At 44.3% G+C, this 27,013-nt stretch overlaps 1 protein-coding gene across 1 annotated transcript in view; it reads left to right on the top strand.

Moving 5' to 3' along the window:
* MPZL1 (myelin protein zero like 1) overlaps positions 1–27,013 on the top strand; it is a 72,538-nt gene that overhangs the window by 27,478 nt on the left and 18,047 nt on the right. The window contains exon 5 of the mRNA XM_047076470.1: positions 25,123–25,289. Coding sequence (XP_046932426.1) covers positions 25,123–25,289 — 167 coding nt within the window. The remainder of the gene's footprint in view (positions 1–25,122; positions 25,290–27,013) is intronic.

The following is a 27,013-nucleotide window of genomic DNA, read 5'->3' as shown; positions in this document are numbered from 1 at the left end:
AGGGACTTAAGAGCCTCTGCTCACATGCAGACTTGCCTCTTGCCACCTCCCTGCTTCCCTGGGATGGGTCTTTTTACCCAGCTGCTTTCCAGCACCTGGTCTCCTGGGCCCTGCACAACCTCCCCTGCTCTGTGACCACTGCTCTTCTCCCAGGGAGGATCAATGTCCGGTGCACGCTCTGGGGTATCTTTGGGCGTACGGTGTGCTGACCATTCCCATCCCCCTGTGGGCTGGCCCCACCGCGGCGAGTGTGGTGGGTAACTCAGCAGGGACCTCTCACCCTCCTGATGTAGGGTACCAAGCCCTTTCCCACTCTGGGCTTGGGCCTTACACAGTGTGTAGCAGATGGCTGCCTTGGGTGACTGGTAGTAAGTGCCATGGGAAATTTCTGGACTAAAATCATGTTGCCTGTGCTCTGTGTTCTAGAGCCAGCAGTGTGATCAGTTCATTTCTACTTCATCCTGGGGCATTCCCAAAGTTACTCTCCAAGAAAAGCGCTTGCTGTCGCCTTCAAGGGGCCCGCCCATCGCTCCCCTCCCTCGGGTGAGGTGGCCACAGATCTAGGCTACAGAGAGCCTTGATTTGGCACCTCGGTGTTTACAGCCGGCTCTGTTCTTTGATCTGTTAAGAATGTGGGTCTGCCTTTGATAATCAGCACAGACCCCAGTGGCAAAGAATATAACGGAAACGGTTCACCAAACAACTTTTATCAGCAGCCCAGTTAAGGGAAGTGGTCTTTGTAAAGGATTGTTGAAGTGACATACAGTCCATTTATTTCTGAAGCTGTTCCACGTTTTGTCCTCGGCTTGGCTTTGCACTTGGACACTTGGGCTTAGGCCCCTTGTACAGTTACTTTCTTTGAATCTATGGTGGTGTCATGTTGTTCGCTGCTTTTGGGGGGTTTTGTTTTGTTTTGTTTTGCTTGTTTGGTTTTTTTGAGAGTGTCAGGAGAACCTGCTTTATAAAACTCATTATTTCACTACCCTAGGTGTGGCTGGGGACACGCTCCTCACATGACTCAGCCTGCCCTGCGCATATAATGTATGTGAGAAATCTCTTCCAGAACGCCAGCCAGGGAAAGCTTTGTTTTAGCCACTTTATGGACCGTATCTCCTGCCTCTCTGTGTTCTATTCTCCTACCCCAATATCGATCTTTATATTTTCCTGATTTCCGTATTTTATTTAACATTTATATGCATTTACGGTAAGCAGCATCAGCTCCTTTAGGCAGAGTGTGAGTAAGTAAAGGTAACGATGCCTCTTGCTTCCAGTAGTCAGGTCATATTGTTTTGGGTTTTTTTTTTTTAATTTTTTTTAATGTTTTATTTATTTTTGAGACAGAGAGAGACTGAGCATGAGCAGGGGGAGGGGCAGAGAGAGAGGGAGACACAGAATCCGAAGCAGGCTCCAGGCTCTGAGCTGTCAGCACAGAGCCCGACGTGGGGCTTGAACTCACGGACCGAGAGATCATGACCTGAGCTGAAGCCAGCCGTCCAACCGGCTGAGCCACCCAGGCGCCCCGATATTGTTTTGTTTTCCAGTGCTCTGATCCTGGCTAACTTGGCCTCTGTCTCTGGATTCTGTGTGAACGATTGCTGAACAGCCTTTACTTACCGATTGCTTTAGAACACCTTCCATTTCGAGAAACAGATCTCATTGAGGTGGGGCTGGGCAGCCTTTCTAGCCTCTCCTTCCGGCTACAACTGGTACACCATTGCCGAAGTAGCCAGTCCGGCCCACATCACACAGCTAAGGAGGCTGACGCCGCAAAAGTGCCGTGGCAGGTGCAGCAGAAGCCTGGGGGTGACCTGTGTGTGCACTCAAGGTGCTTTGAGTGCATTTGGAGAGAGAACAAATAATGCATGAGATAAAGGGGACCACGATTTGGGAGCTCCTTATTGGTACAGTGGTTGCTCAGAGAAGGGCGAGGCTACTGTCTGTTTTGATGGGTACTTGGTATAGTCCAGAAGCATCCCATTGCACAAATATACCTAAGTGTCATTGCAGCTGCTTAGTTATTTATCAGAAGTCCATGTGGAGCTTCCATAGGCCAGGCATTCTTCTAAGCCCTTGAGCCCTTTAATGAGATACTAGCTCATTTCATTCTTGTAACAACCATAGACGCTATTATGAGAACAATTTAAGCAGAAGTGGACGCACAAAGGGGTCTTTGCGCCAGGTTATACACCATTCTTTGTGATCTCAGGTAGCCCTCTGGTGTCCACAGTGACAGAGCACGTAGCCACGCTGGTAGTTTTTCAGGATAAATTGTGGTATCATGTTAAAAACTTACCCTACAGGGGGCACAACTTTTTAAATTTTTTTAACGTTTATTTATTATTGAGAGACAGAGAGACACAGAGTGTGAGCGGGGGAGGGACAGAGAGAGAGGGAGACACAAAAATCCGAAGCAGGCTCCACACTGTCTGCACAGAGCCCCCAATGCAGGGCTCGAACCCACAAACTGTGAGATCATGACCTGAGCCGAAGTCGGGCTGCTTAACCGACTGAGCCACCCAGGCGCCCCAGGGGGGACAACTTTTGATAAGTAAAACAAGTAAGATCCGTTGGAAAGTGCGGCTAAATAAAGTCCACGGATTCTGTAGGAACCTACGGATAGACGGGCAGTTGGCCTGCGACCGCCCTCTGAAATAAGTTCTCCTATGGGCCTTAATAGAAGTTCTTTTCATGGACCCTTTACAGCAGTGGGTGAACATCTATATGTGTTGGTTTCATTAAATCTAATTGGGAGTGAAATCAGAAGATCACTTCAAGAATAACTGTTGTGGGCGCTGCAGAGGTGGAATGGATCCCCCTCCCGTCCCCGCAGTATTGGGTTCAGATGTAGAAAGGGAAGGTACCACGTAGGCACCAAGAAGGCATGACAAGGTTTGCTAAACATGTCATGAGACGTCCTGGGAAGAGCAGGGCAGGCTTCCCAAGCAGGGTCAGAGGTGGCTTAGAAGAACAGGTAAAGGGGACTGGCTTCATCTTGACCCTGACCAGATGGTGGGGCGGGGCCAGGGCTGCTGGCTGGGGTTCGGTGGTAACTTCCTGCCTGCTCCACGGGAGGGATCACCTGGGCTTTCTTATCGGCCTGCCTAGGGGCAGGGGCAGGGGGCCGCCTGAAAGCCGTCAGCAAACATCGGACAAAAATGTTTTTAAGTGCTTACCATTGTTTCTGTTCTAGGGCAGAAACGTTGTCTGTGGACTAAAGTAAATACCATGTCACATTAATCTAATACTGCAAATGGAAGGTTCTGCAAACTCTAATATCAAGAATGTCTTGGGAACCTTGGACCCAAGGCCGTATCCTGTGTATCTTTTAAAAACACAAAATATTTGACATCTTTAATACGTTCGGGTTAACCACGATTCTGAAATACTTGGTATTGTCTGGGTCGTTGTAGGCAAAGAAGCTTTTTTTTTTTTTTAGTTTTATTTGTATGGCATTAATGGTTTCTAAGTCTTAATCACATTCTTTGCGTACTTTATTAAGCAGATGCTTAATAAATAGGAACTCTTGGTTTTAAATTTAATAAATGGGACTCCCGTTTTACTGTGCGCATCTTAAGTTTTAGGTTCTGGGTTAACTGTTGGGGAGTAGGATCAAGTGGGAGTAAAATGCAGACTTTTAGATGCCAGAGGCCTGGGAGAGACTGGGAAACAGTTATCAGGAGACATGTTACGGGTAAATAGTCGGAAGACGACATCTTTACCTTTCAGATTTGTGGTTTACTGCAGATCTTTAATTTTCAGACCGTTTCTCGTGTTTTAATATCTGTGACATTGGGATATGCCTTACAGTTGCTGGTGAGTCAGAACCAGCATTAGTCAGTTCCCGCTGGCACGTGAAATAATGGGTCTTAACCATCAGTGGCATCTTAGAATTGATGAAAGATGCACATTTTTATAGCTTTATGCCTCTTCTGCAGAAGTGCATTTAAGCTTCAGGGAAAATATCCACAGTCAGAACCAAGTGCCAGATGTGATTGTCTTAGAGTTGCCTTGAAGGAAAAGTAGGCGTTGGCTCAGTGTGAGTGAGCGGGAGAGAGGAGCGTGTTAAGGACTGTATTGTGTTGGGGAGTGGGCTAGGAGTTCGGTGTGGCAGAAACGTAGGAAGGAGCGGGAGTGACATGGGGAGAGTGATCAACTGGCGGGATGGTAGCCTGGAGCCAGCCTTGGGAGGATTGGTGGGGCCGCTGGGGAGTTAGGTTGTATTGGTGCGTCCACATAGCCTTGTAGACCAGCCGCCCCTGTTTGCATCAGCGAGGGGTGGGTAGCACTGACATAGTAACAGAAGAGGGTAGAGAATGCAGTACATCAAATTCCATCAGTGGTACAGAGCTCTCCCAAGTGAAAGCAGCTAGCCAGATGGTGCGGAATTGAATGGAACGGAGAACTTTACCCAGTGGGGCTATTTCCTTCTGCCCCAGGTGTGAGTAGAGCTGGGGTCCGGTGGCTTGTTTTGGAAGCCTATTTCTGGACTGGTGCTATGACTGAAAAATAGAAGATGGCTTTCTTTCTTTCTTTCTTTCTTTCTTTCTTTCTTTCTTTCTTTTTAAAATTTTTTTAATGTTTATTTTTGAGAGAGAGAGAGAGAGAGAGAGAGAGAGAGCATGAGCAGGAGAGGGGCAGAGAGAGAGGGAGACGTAGAATCCGAAGCATGCTTCAGGCTCTGAGCTGTCAGCACAGAGCCCAACGCGGGGCTCGAACTCACAAACCACGAGATCATGACCTGAGCTGAAATCAGAGACTTGACCAACTGATCCACCCAGGCACCCCAAGAATGGCTTTCATAGGGTAGTTTTAATCCAATTGGATGGGAATTTGGAGGAAAGCATGCAGGAAGTACTGTTTCTAAGCTGTTTTTGGCTTTCTCCTAAGGGTCATTTATTATTCATATCTTCCTCTAAAATATAACATCTGGTAGAAGAAGGTTTTAAAAAAGTTTTTCAAATAGATTTTTTTTTCCTAAGTTTGGAAATTTGATCCCTTATAGGAAATATTTGTTCAGTTTGCGTCTCCAAATAAAAGAGGCACAGAAAATGTGTGCATCAGAGAGCCACTGAGATACAAAGAGAAGACCAATGAGGAAAAGTTAATGGAACCGGAATTAAACAGTATAGAAAACCGCGAATTTTTCTGTTACTTCCAGCTAATTTTGGCCTTCATGCCCTCTACTGTCGCTGAGTATATTGTTGCACAGAGCTTTGCATTGTTAAACTGGCGGAAGGGACTAGTCTATTAAAAACATTTTCTAATTTCAGTTCACCTCTAATAAAAAAAAAATGGACATAGTTCAGAAGTTTAAAAAGAGAGTACTGTCCATAGTAAGAAATCTTTCTCTGTCTTCGGAGTCCTTGCTGAGGAGGCCAATGTTAGTTTCCTGTGTATCTTTCCAAAGACATTTTATTGAGACCTGAGCAGATCTGTAAATTGGTAACATCCCATACCGGCTGTTCAACAACTTGTTTTTTTAAACAGCAGCTTTATTGGGCTATAATCCACCTAGTATAAAATTCACCCCCTTAAAGTGTAAAATTCGGTGGGTTTTGGTATATTCACAGAGTAGTGCAGCCATCATTGCTACCTAATTTCAGAACACTTCCATCACCCCATGAAGAAGCCCTGTACCCCTTAGTGGTCACTCCCCATTCCTCTCTGCCTGCAACCCCCTCTAATCTACTTGTCTGTCTCTGTGGGCTTGCCTCTTCTGGAGATTTCTTGTAAATAGAATCACAGTGCGTCTAGTTTTCCTTAGCATGATGTTTTCCAGGTACATCCTTTGCGTATATCGATATTTTGTTTCTTTTTATGCCTGAAAAATATTGTACGGGACTTTGTTTACCTGTTCGCCAGTTGATGAGCGTGTTTTCAGTTCTCTTGGATGTACACTTAGGAGTAGGATCGCTAAGTCGTAGCAACTCTAACTGCCAAACTGTTTTCCAAAGGGCTGCACCACTTTATGTTCCCACCAGCAACGCAGAGAGGTTTAACTTCTCCTCATCCTCACCGATACTTGTTACTGTCTTTTTGATGATAGTTATCCTAACAGGTGTGAAGTGGCATCTCATTGTCGTTTTCATTTGCATTTCTCTCGTGATTAATGATGTTTCAGCATCTTCTTATTGGCTTATTGGGTTGTTTGTTTGGGGTTTTTGGGGGGAGAAATATCTATTCCAGTCCTTTGCCCGTTTTTTAATTGGTTTGTCTTTTTTTGTTGTTGAGTTTAAAGGTCCTTTGTATGTTTGGTTACAAGCCCCTTCTCAGATATAAAATTTGCAAACAGTTTCTCCCATTCTGTGGGTTGACTTTCTTGATGGTGTTCTGTGAAGCACAAAAATTTTAATTTTGATTTAAGTCCAGTTTATCTATTTTTTCTTTTGTTGCATGTGCTTTTGGTGCCACATCTAAGAAATCATTACCTAATCCAAGATCGCAGAGATTTACTACGTTTTCTAAGAGTTCTATAGTTTTAAGACCGCATTTAAGGCTATAGTTTTAAGACCACATTTAAGTCTGTGGTCCATTTTGAGTGAATTTTTGTATTTTTTTCGTTGAATTTTTTTTTCATCGAATATGCCTCGGAGATCATTTCATATCGACGCTAGTGGACTTCCTCGTTCTTTCTCATGATATATTTACTTTTATAGATATGCCAAATTTATTTAAACAGTTCCCCCATACATAAACATTTGGATTTGTAAATTTTTTCAGATATCCTGGGGCTTGAAAAGTGATTTCATATCAGCCTCCTCAAAATGGCAGTTTCAACCATTTGGCAGGCTTTTCTGTTCTAAGCGATTCTTGCCATCCAGAAGCCTTTGAGTAAATGCCATTCCTCTGGGGAGAATGACTCCAAAGAATTGTTTCCAGAGATTTCATCCCATGAAATGTTCGTAGTAAGTCAGGAGGCAGAAGATGCTCTCCGTTATCTGAAAACATCTGGAAAAATACTTTTGGAGGAATAAGGCACTCCAGTTGTGCCTTACGTTTTATCGTGTTGTACATTTTACACTATATTCGGTTCCAGATGACTTAATGGCATGTGCCCTCCTTTTGCTGTTTGGCCGCGTTGTTGTGTCTCACGTATATAAATCCAAGTGGGTGATAATCTGAACTTGTGGAGGAATAAGGCACTCCAGTTGTGCCTTACATTTTATCGTCTTGTACATTTTACACTATATTCGGTTCCAGATGACTTAATGGCATGTGCCCTCCTTTTGCTGTTTGGCCGTGTTGTTGTGTCTCACGTATATAAATCCAAGTGGGTGACACTCCGCAAGCTGTAAAATGTCTGGAGATTATGAGACACGTGGGTTTCTTTTTTAAAGAAAGAGGAAGCTTGGGGGGAAATCTTAAAATACACCAACGCCAACACTTTCCTAATCCGCGGAGGCTTATCTCGCTACTTGGAAGTAAGCAAAAGGGGGCACCGAGGTGGCTCAGTCGGTTGAGCATCTGACTTCAGCTCAGGTCATAATCTCACGGTTTGTGGGGTGGAGGTCTGTGTTGACGGTGCAGAGCCTGCTCGGGATTCTTTCTCTCTGCCCCTCCTCGGCTCTCTCAAAAATAAATAAATTAACAACGACGACAAAAAAGAAAGAAACGGAAGGTCGCTTTAAAAAAAAAAAGTAAGCAAAAAAACCTCCAGTGAACAGCAAAGATTAATATGACAAAGTCTGCTCCTTTGGGTTCTTGTACTTTACTCGTAATATGCTTCTTCATAAATAAACTACTTTATGTTATTTTATACCCTCATCAGACCAGCGTGATGTCACAAAAAGAGCAAAAGAGTTGTTCAGATCCTTCTGTTCTTGATAATGTGGATGCCTCCTATCAGTGACTTAGCCTCTCTGGGCTAGCATTGTGTCATCTGTAAAATGAACGTGAACTAGGTGAGTTTTTCCCAGCCGGTAATAGATTAGAGCAATTAGCAGGCGCAGTAGGGGCTGCTGGAGGCAAGCTGCAGTCCGCAGTGGTGATGGGGATGCAGCAGATAGGAAGAAAATTGAAAGCTTTTATAAAAGTTCAAAAATAATCATGCTGGGGACCTCTAGATCGGGGCCAATAGCCTCACGTATCCGAGGGGCCCCAATGGGCATCACTCAATTTTATTATGTTCCTGATGTGCATACAAGTCCCGTTACCAAAGAGTTAGCAAAACAAAAACAAAAACAAAACCCCCAGTTAAACAAAATACTGCATTATTTCTTGTCCATTTTTATTTTGATGTAATTTCAGACTTACAAGAGAATTGCAAAAAAAAAAAAATAGCATTTACCCTTCACCCAGATTTCTCAAATGTTAACATTTTACTATATTTCCTTAATCCTTCTCCCGCTCCCTCATGTGTGTGTTTTTCAACTATAGGAAAGCTGCAGAAGTGCTCATTCTTCATTCTTTTTTTTTTTTTAAGTTTATTTATTTTGAGAGAGAGAGAGAGAGAGAAAGAGCCTACACAAGCAGGAGAGGGGCAGAGAGAGAATTCTGAGTAGGCTCTGTGCTGTCAGCGTAGAGCCCAACTTGGGGCTCGATCTCACAAACCTTGAGATCGTGACCTGAGCTGACATCACGAATAGGACACTTAACGGACTGAGCCACCCAGGCGCCCCTGATCCTTTATTCTTAAATACTTTTGTGCGTGCGCGTGCATGTATGCCCCCCATTATCTTTAAGTACTTTAATGTTTCTTTAAGTACTTGAATGTTTCCTGAAGACTAGGCGCATTATCTTACGTAACCACAGTGTAATTATCAAAATCAGGAAATTAATGTTGAGGCGGTACAGTTACTGTGTCATTCAGATGTTGCCAGCTGTCCCAATAATGTCCATTGTGGGAGTTTCTTTGAGCTGTCCCGGGCCCTTCTGTCGCCTTCAGTTTGCATTACTGCCTGAATCTTTTTTCTTTCTCTTCTTGAGTTTACATTAACATGTTTTAAGAATAAGGGCCACTTACATAGTAGAATGTCCCTCCATCAGGTTTGTCTGATGGTTCCGGTCACACTCAATTGTCAGGAGTACCACAGAAGTGACGTGCTGTTCTCGGTGCATGTGATAGGGAGGCATGTCTTACCAGTTTGCTCCGTTACTAATGACGTCCCCTTTACATTTTTTTTTTTTTAACGTTTATTTATTTTTGAGACAGAGAGAGACAAAGCATGAACAGGGGAGGGGCAGAGAGAGAGGGAGACACAGAATCTGAATCGGGCTCCAGGCTCTGAGCTGTCAGCACAGAGCCCGACGCGGGGCTCGAACCCACGGACCGTGAGGTCATGACCTGAGCCGAAGTCGGACACTTAACTGACTGAGCCACCCAGCCGCCCCTGATGACGCCCCCTTTGATCCTCAGTGGAGATAATGTCTACCATGTTTCTGTGCTGTAATGTAACTATTTTTTTCCTTTTGTATTTAATAACTGTCTTGGGGAGGAATACTTTGAAACTATGTAAACGCTGTTTCTCTGCAAACCTTTACTCACCGTATTATCTTTTTAGGAAGGCAGAAAAAAACAATACATTTTAGCAATATTTCCATCAAAATGGTTGTAGTCTTAAAAGGAGCTTGTGGGAGCCATATGACAAACGTAATCATGTAGAATTATTATTTCAAAGAAACTAGATATATGTATTACTTAGTTAAAAAATGTTTTAAGTTTATTTATTTTGAGAGAGAGTGCCTGAGCTCCAGTGGGGAGGGGTAGAGACAGGGAGAGAATCCCAAGCAGGCTCCACATTGTCAGCGCGGAGCCTGACGGGGGGCTTGATTCCCCTGGACCAGCCCCCCCGGACTGTGAGATCATGACATGAGCTGAGATCAAGAGCCACACCCTTAACCGACTGAGCCACCCAGGCGCCCCTCTACTACTTATTTTTTAAAAAATATTCCTCATGTATCTAAACTCACTTCGTAGGGTTATATACATAAGAATAATTTGGTCCGTAGTAGCATTGTTACTTATGAAAGATTTAGACAAGAGTCATGCCTGGAAGTTTTTCTGTTTTGTCCAGTGGTGGGGGCAGAAATGAAACAAACAAAAATCCTTCGCAGGGAGAAAATCTTCTGAATGTCTCTTCTTTCCCTCCTCTTTTCTGTGTTTTTCATGTCTCCACCGAAAAGTCCACTTTTACCGTATCATCCTTCTCGAATATACTCAGTGGTGTCCCCTTCCCCCAGGATCAAGTTCCAGCTTCTCAGCCTGCCTTTTTAACTTTAAAGCTTTCTTCTACTCCAGCCAAGTTAACCTACACAGTTCATTTGTAAACATCATCCTGTTTTTCTCTCTCTGCAAAATGCCCTTCTATCCATCTGTCTTGGTTCTTTTCAGCATTCCAGATAAATTGCAAGTGCATTTTCCATGAAATGCTGCCTCACCTCTTCATTTTTCAAACTTCAACTACATATAGTCTGTTTGCTACTTTAAGGAGATGTTTTTGTAAGGAACTTTTTTAGGGAGAGTAAGGTGCTATAAACAAGAAGTAAAGTACAGACCGGGTAGCCTGTGATCCCCGTTTGGAGGACTCTTTCCTGCTTCCTGCATCGTGCCCGGACCCCGCACACTGTCGGCACTTGTTGTTTGTTGCGTGCATTCGCGATGCGCGTGTGTTCACGCGGGGTGTCTCATGAGACTGCATCCCTCACAGAACGAGCCAGCCCTTATTTGCTATTCAGGAAATGAGTTGTTTAATTGATACTAATCCTTTTTTATTATTATCTTTAAAATTATGGGGCGCCTGGGTGACTCGGTCGGTTGAGCGTCCGACTTTGGCTCGGGTCATGATCTCACAGTTTGTGAGTTCGAGCCCCGCGTCGGGCTCTGTGCTGATGTCTCAGAGCCCGGAGCCTGCTTTGGATTCTGTATCTCCCTCTCTTTCTGACCCTCCCCCACTCACACTCTGTATGTCTCTCTCTCTCTCTCTCAAAAATAAACATTGAAACAATTTTTTAAATTTTTTTGTTATCGTTTTATGCTAACAAAGCCTGCATCTCGACAAGAAGCAAATGTTTTTTTCAGTTCTCATATTTTATGTTCTGTCCAAGGATGAGCATCCATACTTTGAACTCGCGATGGCGGTGACAAAATGGTGCCGATTAATCTTGTTGCCTGAGGTTAGGTATCCGCTAAAGGGCAAGTTGGTTTCTTTGATTTACTTCAGCCAGAGAAAAGTGCTTATATGTTTCATTAACGATAACTTCACATTACAGGAATCCTAAAAATTCAGCCATTAATCAGCTTGTTTCCTCCTTAAGTGTTCTTTGAGAGCTTTGTGACCACCCGGAGGTATCCTGTGCGTTGGCCCACAAAGGCCAAGTAAGATGTAACTCCACCCCTCAAGGAGTCTTGAGTGTCGGGGTGGGGGGTGCTCGAGATGATTGCTGCACCAAAAAAAGACCTGGGCTCTCACTTGAAGGTGCTGCTTCAGTAATCGGTAGCCACAGAGAGATGTACGAGAAATACCGAGTATTGGGGCAGAAGAGGTAGTCAGATCAGGGAGGGTCTTACTGAAGTCAAGTTTAGGTGGAGTTTTGAGAGTCTGCAGGATTTTAGAGATGGACCTCTGTTGCCCAGAGGTGTGCCGTCTGCGCGACCTGGTGAGGGAAGTGAGAGCAAGCGGGTACCAGCCTATCCATTGGCCTTCACCGATGTAAAGCAGGAAAGGCGGGGGGGATGTTACTTTGAAAAGTCTAGTGCTCCGTGCTGAGGACCAGGGACTTCGTGAAGCAACGGGGCGACTTTTAAACCGCGTTTTAAATCTCAGAAATTGGCATGGGTAAATTTGCGTTTAATTAAGAACGTGCCCAAAGAATAAGCAGGGAGGAGACCAAGCTCTGAGAGCACCCGTAGCTCTAACCGGGGTGAACCATTTCCTTCTCCGTTGGATCCACTTCTCCCGTGCGGTTAACGTGTGGTTAGTCTGTCCGGCTGTAGGCTGCGGCAGTAGCAGACTGTGGCTTTACTCCCCTGCGGTAAACCTGAACTTCTCAAAAACCGAGCAGAACGGTAGTTTCCAGGCTCTCTTCAGTAGATTCCCGGGGGCGGGGGTCTGGCAGCTGTGCTCTTAGAGCTTCCAAATGTTGGATGTACGTTTTTTTCCTAAAGTTTATTTTTAACAATGAAAATAATAATAAAGAGCGACATACACAGATATGAAGTTATAGGCATAATTTGAGGACTGTGAGACCACTGCCGTGTCGATTCCAGCAGCTAACGCATTCTTCAGAATGAAGCAGATTTTTGTAATTTCTGTGTATACGTTTAAACTTGCCAGTGTGTGGTTAAGAAGGTAGTCAATCACTGCCTTAGTCTCGTAAAAAATTCAGGTCTCTGCATGTGTACTAATAATATATTTTACAAGTGAAATACTGCACCTACACTCAGCCAAATGCCAGGTAAGGCTTGGCCCGTATGCTTCGGGCCTGTCTCACTGTATTATAGTACCATATGTACAGCCCCATATCTCACTGGTCTGTAAGATAGTGGTTACAAATTTAGAATCACCTAGGGGTCTTTTAAAAGTCTTGGTGCCCAGGCCATGCCCCATGCCAATTAAACCAGAGTCCCTGGGGCTAGGGGTGGGACTCAGACATCAATGTTTGTTTTTGTTTTTGTTTTATACTTATTCATTTTTGAGAGAGAGAGAGAGAGAGACAGCACACAAGCAGGGGAGGGGCAGAGAGAGAGGGAGACACAGAATCCAAAGCAGGCTTCCAGACTCTGAGCCGTCAGCACAGAGCCCGACGCGGGGCTCGAACCCACGAACCGCGAGATCATGACCTGAGCCAAAGTCGGACGCTCAACCGACTGAGCCACCCAGGCGCCCCAATATTTGTTTTTAATAGACTTTATTTTCCACAGCAAAATTGAGAGAAGGGTTATATATCCCTATGCCATTTTCTCCCAGGCATGCGTAGCCTCCCTCATTACCAACATCCCCACCAGAGCTGTGCATTTGTTACAGTTGATGAACCTACAGTGTTACATCTGAACCACCTGAAGTCCATGATTTACAATAGGGTATATTCTCCAGGTTGTACAAATGCATAATGACATGTATCCATCATTACGGTATCACGCAGAGTAGTTTCAGTAGGCATCGGTATTTTTTACAGCTACTGTTTTTTTAAACGTTTTATTTATTTATCTTGAGGGAGAGAAAGCACGAGCAGGGGAGGGGCAGAGAGAGGGAGAGAGAGAATCCCAAGCACGCTCCGAGCTATCGGCACAGATCCCAACATGGGGCTTGGTTCCCATGGACCGTGAGATCATGGCCTGAGCCAAAATCAAGAGTCAGATGCTTAACCCACTGAGCCACTCAGGTGCCCCAGGCATCAGTATTTTTTAATTTTTTTTTTAACGTTTATTTATTTTTGAGACAGAGAGAGACAGAGCATGAACGGGGGAGGGTCAGAGAGAGAGGGAGACACAGAATCTGAAACAAACTCCAGGCTCTGAGCAGTCAGCACAGAGCCCAACGCGGGGCTCGAACTCACAGACCGCAAGATCATGACCTGAGCCGAAGTCGGACGCTTAACCGACTGAGCCAACCAGGTGCCCCAATGGCATCAGTATTTTTTAAAGCTCTTAGGTGATTCCAGTGTGCAGCCAAGGTCGAGAACCATTGTGCTGTGCTGCAGTTCTTGGACTTAAATTGTAAGTTTTGAATACTTGTCCGACTTGTATGTGAAAACTACCTCTTTCTCCATTACATACTCGGTTCCCCAGAAGAACCCATATTTTGTTTGAATAAAAGATTCATATAAAGCTTGAGAATCAGCGTAGCGGAAAGAGCTAGGCTTTGGGGTCAGGACATCCTGGATTCAACTTTTGGCTCCATATCTGCTGAGTAAGTGACTTGGGCAAGTTCTTTAGCCTCTCTTGAGTTTCCATCCAATAGATAACACCCAACAGTGTTGTTGAAAAAGAATACATGTTCCTTAGTTTAGTAATGCTTTACCTGTAATAAGCACTCAGTAAGTGGTGTTTTTCCATTGCACCCTTTTACCTTATTTTGGAGGTGAGGAATACCCTTCTTGCCCTTGATCACAGTCACATTCTTTCCAATCTCATGTTCTGTTGCTGGCCCTAATATTTTGTATTTTGGTTTTTTTCTGGTTTGGATTAAATTTCAGTTCAGATATCTTCTAACATTTGGTAGACCTTCTGATAAGATTTGAGAGCTCGAAAAGATACATGTAAGGTACCGTGGTCTTTTGCTTGACTAGAAAGAGAAGTATGTTTTAGCACATGAGAAGTGTAAAGTATGTGATAGTGTTTTGTTTGTTTTTGGGTTTTTTTGTTTTTTTTTTTTATCTATAACATGTGCCCCCCAGGGCTTTCAACATGCTCTTTACGGTAAGCCTCTTAGTCCACTATCATCTATCGGAAATAAAATGATCTGATTTCTTACTTTCATCAGTTTGCTAAGAACTGAGAAATGCTAGGACACTGGATGTAGATGATACAACTCAGATTGACTACAACTGTGGCATTTGGGTTGACTGCTTGACTGTTTGGACACTTTGTCCTTTAGTGGAAGCCCTGGTCCTGTAAAGTCTCCTCGTCCCAGGGGCCAGGCACCATGCCTCTGCCACTGCACTGTAGATACTTGTTTATTTGTCTCCATGAGACTGTCAGTCCATTAAGGGCAGAGGCTGAGTCCCAGTGTGGTTTGAAAGAATGAACCGTTGATTGAAGGAAAGGAAAGCAGTAACAGGAAAGAAAGATGAACAGTGCATACATAGAGGAGGGCAAAGAAGAAATCCCAGGGCTTTAAGGAGTCAAATGATCAGTTCAATGACTGGCCCGATTCAGGACCTTTTGAATGTCTCTCATTTGAGAAACAGAAAGACCTTTGTTGGTGCAAAAAAGGTTAAAGATAGAGATGTGGCCAGCTGGACATTGATCATTAGTGGAAGGAATGGACTCTGAGAGGAGTTGAGTAATCCTGTGTGTTAGTGACAGTACACAGCCTTATTATTATTTTTTTCAAGATAAAGTTTTTTTTAAAATTTTAATTCCAGTGTAGTTAAGATACAGTGTTATATTAGTTTCAGGTGTACAATATGGTGATTCAACAGTTCCATATATAACTCAGTGCTTATCAAGATAACTGTGCCCTTAATTCCCATCACCCCATCCTCCCCCCACCTCCCCTCCGGTAACCATCAGTTTATTCTCTATAGTTAGGAGTCTGTTTCTTGGTCTGTCTCTCTTTTTTTTCCTCTGTTCATTTGTTTCTTAAATTCCCACATATGAGTGAAATCGTGTGGTATTTGACTTTCTCTGACTATCTCATTTCACTTAGCCTTATACTCTCTAGATCCATCCATGTTGTTGCAAATGGCAAGATTTTATTCTTTTTTTTATGGGTGAATAATATTCCATTATGTATCTTTATCCATTTACATCTTGATCCATTCATCTGTTGATGGACACTTAGGTTGTTTCCATAATTTGGCTATTGTAAATAATGCTGCAATAGATGACATAGGGGAGCATGTATCCCTTTGAATTAGTCTTTTTGTATGTTGGGGGTAAATACCCTGTAGTGCTATTACTGGGTCTTAGGGTAGTTCTTTTTTTAATTTTCGGGGAACCTCCATACTGTCTTCCATGGTGGCTGCCCCAGGTTGCATTCCCACCGACAGTGCACAAGGGATCCTATTTCTCTACATCCTCACCGATACTTGTTTTTTGTGTTTTTTATTTTAGCCATTCTAATAGGTGTGAGGCGATGTCATATTGTCGTTTTGATTTGCATTTCCCTGATGATGAAATGACGTTGGAGCATCTTTCCATGTGTCTCTTGGCTATCTGGATGTCTTCTTTGGTGAAATGCCTGTTCATGTCTTCTGCCCATTTTTAAACTGGATTATTTGTGGCTTTTTTTTTTTTTTTTTTTTTTTTAGGGTTGAGTTGTATAAGCTCTTTATATATATTTTGGATACTAACCCTTTACCAGTATGTCATTTGCAGTATCTTCTCCCATTCGGTAGGTTGTCTTTTAGTTTTGATGGTTGCTTCTTTTGCTGTGCAGAAGCTTTTTATTTTGGTGTAGTCCCAATAGTTTATTTTTGCTTTTGTTTACCTTGCCTCAGGAGACATATCTGGAAAGATGTTGTTACAGCTGATGTCAGAGAAATTACTGTCTATATTCTCTTCTAGGATTTTTATGGTTTCAGGTCTCACATTTACATCTTTAATCCACTTCTTAATTTTTTTTAATGTTTATTTATTTTTGAGAGAGACAGAGACAGGATGCGAGTGGGTTAGGGGCAGAGAGAGAGGGAAACACAGAATCTGAAGCTGGCTCCAGGCTCTGAGCTGTCAGCACAGAGCCCGACGCGGGGCTCAAACTCACGAGCTGTGAGATCATGACCTGAGCCAAAGTCGGATGTTCAACTGACTGAGCCACCCAGATGCCCCCATCTTTAATCCATTTTGAGTTTATTTTTGTGTATGGTGTAAGAAAGTGCCCAGTTTCATTCTTTTGCGTGTTACTGTCCAGTTTTTCCAACACCGTTTGTTGAAGAGACTTTTTCCCGTTGCTTATTCATGCCTCCTTTGTTGAAGATTAATTGACCATATAAATGTGGGTTATTTCTGGGCTCTCTCTTCTGTTCCACTGATCTGTGCGTCTGTTTTTGTGCTAGCACCATACTGTTTTGATTACTACAGCTTTGTAATATAACTTGAAGTCTAGAATTGTGATACCTCCATTTCTGTTTTTCTTTGTCAAGATTGCTTTGGCCATTCAGGGTCTTCAAGTACATAGACTTTTCTTATTGAACGTTTCCAAAGATGAGTCTCCTTTGGGATTCTCTCATCTAGATTGGAAGGTGAGTCTCTCGAAGCCTGGCTCAGCCTCGTCCAAGACAGATTCAGCATCCGAGCCTGGCCCTGAGTCCTCTTTGCAGACACTGTTTGTTTGGGGCATTATCCTACAGGCATTTGTTGTGAAGCAAGTGTGTAATTTTTATGGCTGAGCTTATCTGAGTCTAGTTGGTATGTTTTCTTTTTCTCTCTTTTCTTTCCTTTCCTTCCTTCCTCCCCATTTCCCAGCAAACGTTTGTTGAACGCGTTGACAAAAGGCATTTGTGAGGTGATGAGAATATGACGGTGAACAAGGTGGACACAGTCCCCTGCTCTCTCCTGGTTCCAGACAGCCGGTCATTCCAGTAGAGTGTGAGGGAGCCTTCGCAGGGGCAGGCAGGATGTGAGGGAGCACAGGGTGGGGATTTGGGGCACACGTTGTAAGGATGTCACTTTTAGATTGAGGCCCAAAGCATAACAGACAAAGCGTGTAGTAGAGGAGTGTGTTCCTGACAAGCGAACAGCTGAATTTATTAATCGTTAGGGTTCGTCGAAGAGAGTATATTTTTGTAGCCTCCCCTTACTTTGTGCTATCCAGCCGAGGGAGCCCAAGATAGATAGCCCTGACTCACGGAAGAAAGGAGCCCGCTTCAGCTGCAGAGTGGTCCCGTTCTGAGGATGTGAGGCCTCCAGCCCGGCCTCTGTGCTGTTTCCAACTGACACACGTCACCAGTTGGCTTCTTGGTATCCAGCCTGATTGTAGGAGTGACAGTTGACACTGTGAGGGAATCCTGTGCTGAATGCTTTCACTGGAGCATTCTGGAACTGAAGAGGTAAATCTCTTACCACCTTACTGATGTCTTCCTTTCTTTTAAAAAGAAAAACAGGTTTTATTATGAAAAATAAAATACATACAAAAGAGAGTGTGTGTGTGTGCGCGTGCCTACAGTTTACACACCTCACGTTAAAATGAGCTCCCATGCCCTCACGGCCTACCCTAGGAAATAAAACGTTACCAGTAGTGTGTGCCTTTTTTCCTCCTGCCCCGTCTACCTTCCTCCACTCCGAGCCACTCGTCTCGGTTGTGTTCGGTGCCCTTTTATTTCTCCCTTTTAGTATGTTTTGAAAGGTCATGTTTATGCTTGTGGTTAGGCGATATTACGATATCAGGTTAACACTGTGTACCGGTGAGATAGGCCAGAAATCTATTTAAATAAATTACTTGATTGTATTCTTCTAGGCAGGAGAATATTCTGGTGACATCAAAGTGTTTCCAAAACAAAAAAAAAAAATCAAAACAAAAGCCTTCTTTCAGTTTCAAGGAAAACTGTGGTGGGAGCTGTTCAAAGGATAAGGTTTTTACAAACCAGGGTACTACAAATGGACCCAGAAGTGATATGCCAAAGAATTGTTTCACTTGTTAAGTTTTGGGATCTCTGTCTAGGCCCCGCAAGTGTTTATTCATCCGTAATAACGCTATTCCAATGTATTTCAGATGATTTTATAGTATGAGTTTGAATTTACTTGGAGCAAGACCATTTGGCACTTTTGGAGGCATTACTGACATTGCATTTCTTCAACAATTCACGGTATTGAAACAGATCACATCAGGAAACAGACTCCTGGCCAAACTATTTTTGAATTTGAATTTGCTTTTTTCCTTTGTGGCTGTGATGGGTGTTATTTTTGTATTGTGTATTTACTTGGATTTTCCCCCAAAACTGTTCTGGTTCTCCATCCAAAATGGAAGAAAACCAAGTTGTAGGTGTCATAGTTGACTGCTGTAGAAACAAATGACCCGTGTTGAGTTGATTCTGCGAACTCTTCGATTACTTGTCAAACGATTTTTCAGGCTTTTTTCATTTGAATTGATCTCCTACAAGAAGGACTGTTCTTGTTCGTCTTCTTGCCCTCTGGATGCTGGTGTAACTTAGCAGGTCAGGATTCCTTCCCCAGGAAGAAAGTCGTAAGCTCAGCGCCTGTTACCGTTTTTGAAATTTACATGTAAGTTAATATATAACTCAGAGTCCAAAGTTGGCAGGATATAAAAACGTTTACATATCACTTAATCTTTCCATTTCATTTCATTTCATTTCTGTGTTTTTTATTCCTGAGGCAATTGGTTTTTCCGGGATTCAGCAGGACACTTTTCCCCATCCAAGTTTTTGAATTAAAGCTTTGATACTTTTCGCAGCAGTTTTTGCCCGTGTACTGTAACTGTGAATCTCAGGCCTAAAAGACCCCTATTTAACGTCTCGTTCAGACTGGGATTCCCGTCCTCAGTGGCATGGACTTGATGGAGTTTAGACCAGTGGTTTCTCTGCATCTCAGGGTACTTTACATTTGCATTTTTAGCCATTTTAACTGGTCCCTAAAAATTCCCTCTTATGACTGTGAAGACAGGCCCATCTGAATTCCACAATAATTTTACTGTGTATTGCCATAATACTCCTAGTGACTCAGGAGGGGAAAAGAAAAGGCCTGGACAAAGCAAACCATTCCCAATTGTTTAAGAAACCAGTGAACTCATCCCTTGCTTGAGCCTCATGGAATGCAGTCCGAGAGGGAAACCTGTGTTTTCCCCACACAGGAGAGCTTCTCTGGCAGTCCCATCTTGCTCATCGCATTTGTTTAGAAACCGCCGTGCTGTGCTTGGCGACCACAGGCACCGTAAGCAAGGGTGTCTCCCCAGACTCCTCCCGAGAGCAGCCGGGGGAGCACCTGACTCAGGGTGCCACATCGCTGCTTGCTCTTCCCTTGTCTCTCCTGGCATCGTGACTTCCTGGGATACCTCCATGTTTTTGTCCTTAGCGTTCTCTGTCCTTGGGGGCCCCCATCCAGGGCAGAGGAGCTACAAAATGACCAGGGTGGCTGCTGCAGCGTGTCTGAAGGAGGAGGGTGGGAGGCGAGGTCTGAGAGGTGGCTAGGAGTTAGCTCTTGTCGGGCTTTGTGGACCTGTGAGGACTTTGTCCTGATCCTGGCTAATGTGGAGACTGTTTGGAGTGTTTGGAGCAGAGGAGTAATAAGATCTGATATGCATTTAAATTTTTTTTTTCAGTTTATTTTGAGAGAGAGAAACAGAGCAAGCGGAGGAGGAGCAGAGAGGGGGGCGGGGAGAGAGAGAGAATCCCAAGCAGGCTCCACTGTCGGCATGGAGCCTGATGTGGGGCTCGAGCCCACAAACCATGGGATCATGACCCGAGCCGAAACCAAGAGTCAGGCACTTAACCGACTGAGCCACCCAGGCGCCCCCTGATAATGCATTTTAAAAAGCATGGACTGGCTGTGGTTAAGTGGGTGAGGGTAGGAGCAGAGACACCAGTTTAGGAAGCCACTGAAATATCCCAAGTGAAAGAGGAGAGTGGCTTGGACCAAGATGGCAGCACTGAGAGAGGCAGTGAGAGATCACTTTTGAGAAGATGTTTCTAAGTAGATACAAACCTGTTTTGTGACAGCGTGGTGGTAAGGATGTGAGAAAGAGGTCTCAAGAAGGACTCCCGGGTTTTGGCCTCAGCCACTGGAAGGCTGGGATTGCCATTTACAGAAATGGGATAGGCTGTGGAAGGGTGGGTTTGAGGATGGGAATCGGGAATTCAATTTGGTCATATTAAATTTGAGATGCCAGGTAGATCCAAGTGAAGTCGTTGATAGGTGTGTGTGTGTGTGTGTGTGTGTGTGTACAGGGATCATCAGCGTTTAGGTGATATTTACAGCCTTGAAACTAGATGAGGTCCCTAAGAGATAAGAGGTCAGTGGGAGAATCTGGGACTCTCCAACATGCAGAGGTCAGAGAACTAGAAAGGAACAGGCAGTGAGATAAGAGAACAAAAGAGTGATGCTTCAGAAGTTAAAATGGGAAGAAAAAGTGTTCCGAGGCTGGGAGGGATCGGCTGTGTCAGATGTTGCAATAGGTCAGTTTGAGAATTGACTATTGATTTAGCTACATGGAGGCCATTAGATTCTTTGACAAGAATAGTTTTAGGGGCACCTGGGTGGCTCAGTCGGTTGAGCGTCCAACTTCAGCTCAGGTCATGATCTCATAGCTTGTGAGTTCGAGCCCCGCATCGGGCTCTGTGCTGACAGCTCAGAGCCTGGAGCTTGCTTCAGGTTCTGTCTCCCTCTCTCTCTGCCCCTAACCCACTCGCATCCTGTCTCTGTCTCTCTCAAAAATAAACATTAAAAAAATTTTTTTAAAATAGGTTTAGTGGAGTACTGGGGATAAAAGCCTGGATTGGGTTTACTCAAGAAAATATGGGAGGGGGTGGCTGGGTGGCTCAGTGGGTTAAGCGTCCAGCTCTTGATTTCCACGCAGGTCATGACCTCATGGTTCGTGAGATTGAGCCCCGCATCCTGCTTGGGATTCTCCTTTCTCCCTCTTTCTCTGCCCCTCCCCCATGCGTGCTTGCACTCTTTCTCTGTCTGTCTCTCTCTCAAATAAACTTAAAAGAAGTTAAAAAAAAAAAAAAAGGGAGAGAATATGGGAGGAGAGAAACTGCGCACGGTGAATATAGACAGTTCTTTCAAATGAGATGCAGGGTCAAGATGTTTTTCCCCCTAAACCTGGGATATAAATATAGGTATTTATATGGCCGGTGGCAGTAACTCAGTTGAGAGTGAGAACTTCAGGAGAAAGAGGGAGGATTGCTGGATTAACATCCTTGGTTAGGCGAGAGAAGATGGGGTCCTGTGCCCCGAGCAGGGACCGGCCCTGAGAAGAGGTGCAGACCTTTTGGACGTGGTAGCAGAGGAAACACGGAGCACGGGGCGCTGCTGTGGGGAGTGAGGGACGCGAGGAAGTTGCCTTCGGGTTTGCTTGTTTTCTCAGTGAACTAGGAAGCACAGAGAGGAGGGTACGAAGTGGTCCTCTGGGGGGAGGGGGTGACAGATCTTAGGTTCTGATGCGGCTGAAGGATCAGCAAAGTCAGAGTGTTGGAGGAAGTGGTCTGGAAAGACAGGAGGAGGCCGCCAGAGAGCAGAGAAGCTTGAGATTGTGGAGCGGGTGCTCGTATTGGTAGGGTCTGGGGCACTGATTCTCAGCCACGGTAACTTGGCCCCTGAGAGGATGTTTCAATGTCTGGGGACCTTTTTGGTTGCCACAGCTGGAAGGGGAGAAGATTCCACTGACAGCTGGTAGAGGCCAGGGACCCTGCTGAACATCCTGCGATGCATAGAACAGACCTGAGCAGAGAACAGTCCAGCCCGGTTGTCAGTAGTGCTAAGGCGGAGAAGCCCTGGCCGAGGGTCGGATGTGAGAATGGGGGGCTGGGGCAGGCCTGAGGGTAACATTTTTGTAGAAGAGAAGACCAACAAAGAGACCAGGGCTTTGGGAAGTTCATTTTATGACTAGTTGGGATCTCCAAGAACTAGGACAGCTGGAAAGAGAGAGAGAGAGAGAGAGAGAGAGAGAGAGAGAGAGTGTCAGGGATCAGAGGATGCTAACTAGCTGTGCATGGAGCCATTTTGTTCTTTTGGAACAGCTGACTGACCAGAGTTGGAATCCATAACCCTGGCTGTAACAGCTGTCTGTGCGAATGAGCCAAAGAGTGAGGGTTTTTGTTTTTGTTTTTGTTTTTGTTTTTTTTTTTAAGTCACTTGTATATTAACCAGCTCTGGTGTAGTTAAGTCTGCCTCAGATCAATTGTCTAAAAGCCACTTTAGGGATTTGGTTAGTCTTTTCGGCCAAAATTCCGTGACTGTAACCTGAAACATCTTTAAATAACCTCTCCGGTACCGACCAGATTTTGCGGGCCGGCCTTGAGGCAGGGATCTGGCTTGAGAAAACCCTTGAGGAGACTTATTTATTGACTTCGCAGACTGGCTTTCCTTGTAGCGCTTGCCACTGTGGAGAAAACTAGTCAAAATCACGCAGCATAAATAAGGGTTATAAGCCAACACTGCTTCCTGGAAAAGCTGGTCAGATCTTCTGGTCTTGTGCTTTGTCCCTCGTTTTGAACTCAGATGCCCTGGGGCTGGTTTTCTGCCTACCCACAAAGGCAAGGAACATCTTTTGTTTGCTTCTTGTTTGAAAGAAGGGTTTGTTTTGAGGTTTGGGCCACAAATAATAATCCATTGTTCTCTATAATAATAATCCACCCTCTTTAGCAGAAAAAAAATCTGATTGATACAGTATGGCTATCAGTTTATTTAAAAGAATAGCCAAAGTGCCCATTGTGTCCTGCGAATAAACATTTGGAAGATGGTTGGGAGAACTGGGGGAGTACTCTTTTTCTGCCTGGCCTAGAGTCTCGGGCAAGACCTCAGGAAGAAAAACTGAGTGTGCTCATCAGTCCTGGGTGACAGCAAACCCCTCCTCATTCTGCTCATCTGTTACATTCTGAGAATAATTGGAACACTGCAGATACGGATTCTTTCCAAACCATTTCTTTAGAAAATACCCTATTTGGAAGATAATATTTCCTCCATTAGCTTTCATTGTGTCCATTTTTAGGCTAACAAATTTCCTTTCTGACCTTCACTTAATCCAGGAAAGTGTCTTTTTTAAGTGAAGATTATTTTAGCAGCCATCCTTAAAACTCTGATTAATTAAGTTGCCTCTGATTACAGATCTTGGAAAAAAAAAAAAGGAGCTATTTTTGTATTACAAGTGATAGACATTTGAATTACTATTTCTGGGCTTAGGCTGACTGAATGAAACTCAAGGGGTAGAGTGAAAACGTGGCCCGGTGTGGTCAGCTGGTTCTTGAACTCACAGTTATCTAGCACAGGTTGCACTGAGATGTAACGGTAGATGGGATTTCATTAACGAAAACAGCATGTTGTGCATGTTTTTTGCCTTAAATCCCTTACAGGAAAAGGATCAGTGAAATAATAAACACGGCTCTGAATGAAGTGATACCTTACCTAGAATAGTTTTTTTTTTTTTTTTTTCAACGTTTATTTATTTTTGGGACAGAGAGACAGAGCATGAACGGGGGAGGGGCAGAGAGAGAGGGAGACACAGAATCGGAAACAGGCTCCAGGCTCTGAGCCATCAGCCCAGAGCCCGACGCGGGGCTCGAACTCATGGACCGCGAGATCGTGACCTGGCTGAAGTCGGACGCTTAACCGACTGCGCCACCCAGGCGCCCCTAGAATAGTTTTAATTGTGTTAAAATTAAATGGCAGATGAGAGAAGTTCAGTGTGATAGCAGTTGAAATTTAACAGGTGAATGTGAGAACTACTTAAGCAAAAAAAAATATATGTATATATATATATGTGTATATACACACACACATATATATACATATTTTTAATATATATATTTATATTTATATATAATATATATTTATATATATTTTTATATATATACATATTTTTGTGTGTGTGTATATATATATATATATATATACATCTTTATGTATATATATATATACATCTTTATATATATATATATATATATATATATATATATGGCCTCTACATCATTAAAAACAGACCACCAGGGAAGCAACCAAGATGTCCTTCAGGAGGGGAATGGATAATATCCATACCGTGAATATTACTCAGCAATCAAAAGAGATGAACTGTCATGCTATAAAACGACAAGGAGGAAACTTAAGTAAATAGCGCTAAGTGATAAAAGCTAATCTGAAAAGGCTGTAGGATTCCGGCTCTATAATGTTCTGGAAAAGGCAGACGTACAGATACAGGAAAAAATCAGTGGTTGGCAGGGGTTTAGGGGGACGGGGGAGGAATGAATGGGTGGAACATGGGATGTTTAGGACAGTAAAAGGATTCTGTGTTTTATTATAATAGTGGATACATGACATTGTACATTTGTCAAAACCCATGGAATGTGTAACACACAGTGAACCCTACCATAAATGATGGGCTTTAGTTAATAGTGTAACAGTATTGGCTCATCAATTGTAACACATACCACACTGACAAAAGATGTTATGAGTAGGGGAAACTGGGGGTAGAGGTGAGGGAATATGCTGGAACTCTCTGCTTCATGCTCAGTGTTTCTGTAACCCGAAAACTGCTCTAAGAAGTAAAGTCTGTTAATGAAAAAGAAAACATAAACATGAGGTAATAGCTGAACTCGTGAAAGTATCTTCTTACTGAAAACCAAAGACAAAATCCCAGACCGTCAGCAGTTTATCCCGCTTCTGGGAAGCACCTGGCTGTGGAATATTCTGCCAGAAATGTGTATGACACAATGGCAGCAGAGAGAGAGAGATGATTGATTGATAGATAATCTCTATAACTGTGTATATCAAGTAACTTTCTCATATCTTTGTCATATGCAGCATGATATTTGTACTAAATGCTACTCAAGCTTTCCTTGCTCCTCTCTCTCCAGTGACCACGGGCACATCGGCCTTGGAGGTATATACCCCAAAAGAAATCTTCGTGGCAAATGGGACACAAGGGAAGCTGACTTGCAAGTTCAAGTCTACTAATACCACCGGCACGTTGACCTCAGTCTCCTGGAGCTTCCAGCCAGAGGGGACCGACACCACTGTGTCGGTAGGAATGCTTGATCGCGCCTGCTGGGCCTGCCTCCCGGGTTCTTTCTGGCTGTGATGTCATAAATACCCATTCTTCTGATGGTTCCCTTCCCAAAGGAGTGACTGCGTTGACTCGGAGATTTCAAGGCCCTTCTCTTGCTCTAAACTCTCCAGGAAAAAATAAGTTCAGCATCTCTTAAATGCAGCTCTTTCCTTGGCTTTGCACAGCGCTCTCCCCCTTGCCGCCCCCCCAGTTCTTCTCCATCAAATCCCCTTATGGAATTTCTCTTCCACGGAGCCCTCGCTGGCCGGCCTTGCTGACTCTGATCATGGTTTAGGACTCTGATCCGCATTTCAGCTTTCATTTGCCCCATTTTTTATTGAATTTCTTTGAGGTCTTCCTGTTACACACACACACACACACACACACACACACACACATACACACATACACACACCCCTTTCTGACTTAATTATGAGGTTGTTTGCATTTATCGTAGAGTCGCCTGACTCAGCAGTCGTCCCTGGAGCTCACTGTGCGGTGGGGATGTGGGGTCTTCAGAACCGTGTGCAACCCAGGCTGCCCTCAGTCCTCAGTAGGAGTAAGGATAGCACATTGGTGGGGCACCTGGGTGGCTCAGTCGGTTAAGCGTCCCACTCTTAATTTCATCTGCGGTCATGATGTCTCGGTTGTGAGATCGAGCCCCGCGTGGTGCGCATGTGCTCTCTCTCCCTGCCTCCCTCTGTCTCTCTCTTAAAAAAAAAAAAAAAAAAAAAGGAATGGTTTGTGGGTGACTTCAGACTAAGGTGAGTGGCAGAACGAAAGCGAGGTCCAGTTAGTAACTAGCCGGGTGCTGGCTGAGCCGTGGGGCTCTTCAACACCGACCATCCTGATTCTTGTCCCAAAGAGGGGGGATGCTCACACCTTCTGGGGCTGCTGTGAGGGCCCAGGGGGACATTGTTCAAGTCTGCTCCTGCTAGGTCTAGTTCCTGAGGTGGCTAGCAGGCATAACTCACCGTGTTTCCGTTCCGTCTGCGTGTTGACCGTCCTTTAAGTATCAGCATGTGCTTTCGCAGTGTTTCACAGTCCCGGTTGTCCGTGCGCAGCTGGGACAGAGTCTGTCATTTCTCTTCCCGACCACTTCTTCTCTTGCATGATGACGAGTTACCTTGTTGGTCCTCACCCGGATGTAATTACACCCCTCACATCACCCCCTCACCTTCCACGAGGAAGGAGACTTCTCCCCACTTACAGGCTGGGGAGGGCCTGGGGACCTGCTCCAAGAGTCGTCACACCATCCGGGCTGGAATCATTCACACCCCGTTTTCTTGCACTCTGGTTACTCTGTTTTTTTCCCTTACATGTTCTTTCTCTCTCAGATGGAAACATTTGTTGATAACCAACTCTAGGCTTTAGGGATTGCTTGAAGCACTGTTTCTCAGTCTTTTTGTTCATGATCACCTTCCTAAGGAGTCTTTTTAAAACACACTTTTCCCAATTTCTGCCCCCCATCTACGAAACTTCATTCATTCATTCATTCATTCATTCATTTATTTATAGGTTTGTTGGCTTTTTTTTTTCTAGAGAGAGAGCAGGGCACAGGCAGAGGCACAGAGAGAAAGAGAGAGACAGAAAGTGGGGGGGGGGGCTCCATGCTCAGCACGGAGCCCAACTCAGGGCTTGATTCCATGACCATGAGATCATGACCTGAGCCAAAATCAAGAGTTGGACCCTCAACCGAC

The sequence above is a fragment of the Lynx rufus genome, unplaced genomic scaffold (genome assembly GCF_022079265.1).
Source record: "Lynx rufus isolate CCGP_SWC_20201006 ecotype Redwood Valley unplaced genomic scaffold, mLynRuf1.p SCAF_15, whole genome shotgun sequence".
Lineage (NCBI taxonomy): Eukaryota > Metazoa > Chordata > Mammalia > Carnivora > Felidae > Lynx > Lynx rufus.
This window is presented reverse-complemented; position numbering and strand designations above follow the sequence as displayed.